General features: G+C 48.7%; 1 protein-coding gene across 4 annotated transcripts in view; it reads right to left on the bottom strand.

Moving 5' to 3' along the window:
• Nucleotides 1-622: 622 nt before the first annotated feature.
• Nucleotides 623-4,358, bottom strand: part of Eral1 (Era like 12S mitochondrial rRNA chaperone 1) — an 8,376-nt gene continuing 4,640 nt past the window's right edge. For 3 of the 4 annotated variants that reach the window (XM_050128819.1, XM_050128821.1, XM_050128822.1), the window contains 7 exons: nucleotides 4,006-4,052; nucleotides 3,801-3,862; nucleotides 3,538-3,650; nucleotides 3,215-3,457; nucleotides 1,905-2,054; nucleotides 1,709-1,789; nucleotides 623-1,597 (listed from right to left, as the gene is read on the bottom strand). In XM_050128819.1, the coding sequence (XP_049984776.1) occupies nucleotides 1,475-1,597; nucleotides 1,709-1,789; nucleotides 1,905-2,054; nucleotides 3,215-3,457; nucleotides 3,538-3,650; nucleotides 3,801-3,862; nucleotides 4,006-4,052 (819 nt within the window). In that variant the 3' untranslated portion in view covers nucleotides 623-1,474. The remainder of the gene's footprint in view (nucleotides 1,598-1,708; nucleotides 1,790-1,904; nucleotides 2,055-3,214; nucleotides 3,458-3,537; nucleotides 3,651-3,800; nucleotides 3,863-4,005; nucleotides 4,053-4,358) is intronic. The other variant, XM_050128820.1, reaches the window with a different exon arrangement.

The raw sequence follows: 4,358 nt of genomic DNA, 5'->3' as shown, positions 1-4,358 counted from the left end.
CAGAGTGGCTGCCAGCCTGCTTACAGGTCTGCCCAGAGGGAACCCTCCGCCTCATTGCTCCTAGCTCTAACTCTGCACCCCTAATAGATCTGAATAGACCTTAGCTTCTTCCTCTAGCCACCTGGGTTACCGGGGCTACAGAATCTCTGAGGGGAGTGGAAGAGCAAGGAGGTATGGGTCCAGCCTTGACTGATCCTGCCCCAATGCCTTGGCTCTGCACACCCACAGCTCTCTCCTCCAGGGCCTTGGCTGGGATATCATCATATACTGTAAGTTTGTGATGAGACACTACAGTATAGATGATGTACTAGTCTGGGTACCCCATTCTAGCGTCTGCCTGGGAGGGCAGAAGAATGCTGAAGCCCACGGGGCTCACTGCTCAGCCCATCAAGCCTACTGACTGCTGTGGCACTTGGGGATGGCGAGGAAACCGTTACCATTACTGAGTTTAGTAATGGTAACGGTTCTCTTGCTGCTCCCAGAAACTGTGTCAAGAAGAGCTCAATGCCCCGGAGCAGACTTCTGGAAGAAAAAGAGACCCCAGGCTGACAAGAGAATGAGGGGCAGGGGAATGGGTCTATTTTTCTCTTCCCTGTTTCAAAGAAATAAAGATAAAAATACGAACACTTGTCATTTAACTTTATTAGCACCCAGGTCTGGGTAGCAGGATGGGGTGGGAAGGATCAAGAAATTGGGTGAACAGGTGGTTGGGACTATCTCATTTAAGAACTAAAGGTTGAAGCCAGCAGTAGTGGCGCACGCCTTTAATCTCAGCACTCAGGAGGAAAGACAGGTGGATGGATTTCTGTGAGTTCAAAGTTAGCCTGGTCTACATGGCAATAGTCAACCAGAATTGTATAGTAAGAACCCTGTCTCAAGGTGGGGAGGGGGAGCTGAAAAGAGATGGTTCAGTAGTTGAGAGCACTGGCTGCTCTTCTAGATGACCTGGATTCAATTCCCAGCCACCACATGGCAGTTCACAACTGTCTATAGACATTTCCAGTTCCAGGGGATCCAACAGCCTTACACAGACACACCAATGGAAATAAATAAACCATTAAAAAAATGAAACACACAGGTCCTTATGTAACTTCAAAGTGAGGAACTTGGGGACAAAGAGAAAGGTTCTTCCTACCAACAACTGGAAACAGGGCAAGAGTTTGGGTTTGGGTCCGATGCTACAGGATGAATGGAATGACCCTATTCACACCACAGGGATAGACTTCTAAGACCTACATAGCTGAGACCCCAGGCAGAGGAACTACCTGAGAACTGAGCTAAGGCAGCTTCTCTCCTCCAACGGAAAACATGGTTGGGCAGGCACTGTGCAGACTCAACAAGTCCAGACTGGCTAGCAGCCCAGTGTCCATGGCCCTTAGCAGCCCTGCAGCCCCCCCTTTCACAGGGTAGTTCTAGTCAGTTACTTTCCCAAAAGCTCGAGCAGGGAGGCCCTGGGAACAGCAACAGAGGATGGTCATTTGAGAAGTTTCACGGAGAGGCGGATGTTAACATCACAGAGGAAGATGTCCATGAGGTCTCGGCCTACTTCCTGTGCAATCTGGGAGATCAAGAGGCCCTTCTGGCCAATCAGGATCCGCTGCAAGTGGTGAAAAGAGACACTTGGTTCTGTTGTCTGGCCTCACAGGTGGGGGAAAGAACCCTCGGCTGTTACTGCTGCTGCCCCATCTCTGAGCCTGTCCTCACTTACCATATGAGATTCTTTGGGTACCAGAAGGTTCTGCTGGATCACTAGCTCCCCACTTGGTCCTTCCTCCCATATCACTGTCTTCTGTATAAGGAGACATCATGACTAGTCAGGCAGGCTCATTTTTATCTTATGGTACCCAACTGTTCCAGGTGTGTGCCTGGTGTACAGGCCCTGGGTCCTTTCATTCCGTCCACACCTGCTGCACATTGTAGGGCACCTCCTCAGGCAGGTACTCTAGGAGCTTCTCTCGGATTTTGTTGGTACAGATCTCTTCAGGGGTCTGGCTAGTGAGGACTCCGCTATGGAACTCCCAGGGTCCTGGCTTGGCCTGTGCTAGAAGGTACTGCTGTGGGTACAAAGGAAGAGTGAGCTCATAACCCCCTCAGTACTTCCCTATTTATGCATACTTCTAGGAGAAACAAGCACATTTTGTTTTTGACAGGTCCTCATGCAGCCCCCAAACTGACCTTAAAATTGCTATGTAGAGCTGGGCAGTGGTGGTGCATGCCTTTAATCCCAGCACTTGGGAGGCAGAGGCAGGTGGATCTCTGTGAGTTCAAGGCCAGCTTGGTCTACAAGAGCTAGTTCCAGGACGGGCTCCAAAGCTACAGAGAACATAGAAACCCTGTCTTAAAAAATTAAAAAAAAAAAATTGCTACATAGTAGCAAAGGCTGGCTGGCAATTTTTTCCCCCCAAGACAGGGTTCTCTGTACTTTGAAGCCTGTACTGGAACTCGCTTTGTAGACCAGGCTGGCCTCAAACTCAGAGATCCACCTGTCTCTGCCTCCCAAGTGCTGGGATTAAAGGTGTGCAACACCACCGCCCAGCCTGGCTAGCAAACTCTTGATTCTTCTTTACCCTGACAAGCCCTGAACTATTCAAGTGAGCTATCACAACTGACTGTAATGCCTCTTTTAAAAAAGACAGGATCTCATGGAGACCAAGCAGGCCCGGTACATCCTAATTTGTTCCGGATTGTCTTGAATTTCCAGTGTTAAAAATGTCCTAAATGCTACAATTAGAGGTGTGCACCGCCATGTCCACTTTATTTGGTGCTAGAGATCGAATCAGCACCTCTTATACACTAGGCAACCATTACACCGAGATATATTCCTGTTCATTTCTGGTCTCTTTATGTAGCCTGGCTGGCCTATAACTCCAGTGGAGACCAGGCTGGCCTCAAACTGAGTAATCCTTCTGCTTCTGCCTCCTGAGTGTGGGGATAACAGGTGTATGTCACTACAGCTGGCTGTTTTTGGTTTCCTGAGATAGGGTCTCATTGTAACTGAAGTGCCTCTTGAATTTACTGTGTAGTTGAAAATGACCTTGAACTCCTGAGATCCTCTTGCCTTGTCCTCCGGAGTGCTGGGATTACAAGTATAAATTACCACAGCCAGGTTTTTGTTTTGTCTTTTAAAAGACAGGATCTTAGTTTACAGTCAGGCAGGGCTGGGTGAGGCCTATCTTTCCATGGCAGAGATGGGCTATGGGCAAGGCTAACTAACCTTTAGTGTGTTCACATCCTTGTTGTTTAGTGCTGATAACATGAAGATCTCCTGGAAGTAGGGCCAGCCAATTCTCTGAGGGTTTCTCACTGAGTGAGTATTGGGGTCCCTAGTTGCAGGGCTGGGGCAGGGGGTGCCAAGGTGTGCCGCCTGCTTGATGTTGAGCTTCTTGCCATTGACCACACCTTCAGTGAGGGCTGCTGTCAGCTCCAGGAGAACTGACTTCTGCTTCAAGCAATCTACCTGTAGATGGGGGTGAGCAGAGTACATGGTGAGTGAGATGAGATCATGGAGAGACTCTTCTTCAGATGGGCAGTACTCACCTTGTTCAAGACCAGGATGCTGGGAACCTGAGAGAAGCGGGTCAAACACTGCAGCACCTGGGGGCTCAGCTGGCTCCTGGTCCACTTGTCTGACACATCCACAAGAACTACAACTAGAAGGCAGCAGGGAGACAAACTAGACCATGACCTTCATCCTGACCCACAACAAGTTCCAGGCTATAGGTTCTGGCCAGACCCCAAGCTCCCAAACTCTCAGGAATAAAAGGCTCTGTAAACAGGGTTTCAGATTTTTAGAGTCTAACCAAGATCAGCAGATTCCATGCTCTTCCATGGGTCTTCCAACAAAGACAGCTCCAGATGGTGCCTAAAAGATAAACCTTTATCGGTCAGGAAGGTCGTACTCTTATGAGGAATGGGTGTAACAGGGAAAACCTGTAGCTCCTAGGAAGGAATATGCCCTCCTCTTTATCACCCCACCTTCCCCACATCTGTTCCCATAAGTAATACCTCTTCTGTTTAACAGGACTGATGATGCCAGGTGTGTCGAGCAGAATCTAGAATCAGGAGAGATACCCACCCCCGCAAAGGAAAAGATTTTTAAAATAGATTAGTGGGGAGAAAGACCATATATATCCCCACTTTAGGTTCTAGGAGTCAACCTAGGGCTTTATATATATTAAGTAAGGTCTTTTTGGGGCTAGAGAGATGGCTCAGAGGTTAAGAGCACTGGCTGCTTTCCAGAGGTCCTGAGTTCAATTCCTAGCAACCACATGGTGGCTCACAACCATCTGTACTGAGATCTGGTGCCCTCCTCTGGCGTGCGGGTATACATCGAGGCAGAATGTTGTATACATAATAAA

The sequence above is a fragment of the Alexandromys fortis genome, unplaced genomic scaffold (assembly GCF_014885135.2).
Source record: "Alexandromys fortis isolate MF-2015 unplaced genomic scaffold, M_Fortis_MF-2015_v1.1 scaffold_80, whole genome shotgun sequence".
NCBI classification, from domain to species: Eukaryota; Metazoa; Chordata; class Mammalia; order Rodentia; family Cricetidae; genus Alexandromys; species Alexandromys fortis.
The sequence above is the reverse complement of the archived record's forward strand: the minus strand, read 5'-3'. Positions and strand labels throughout refer to the sequence as shown.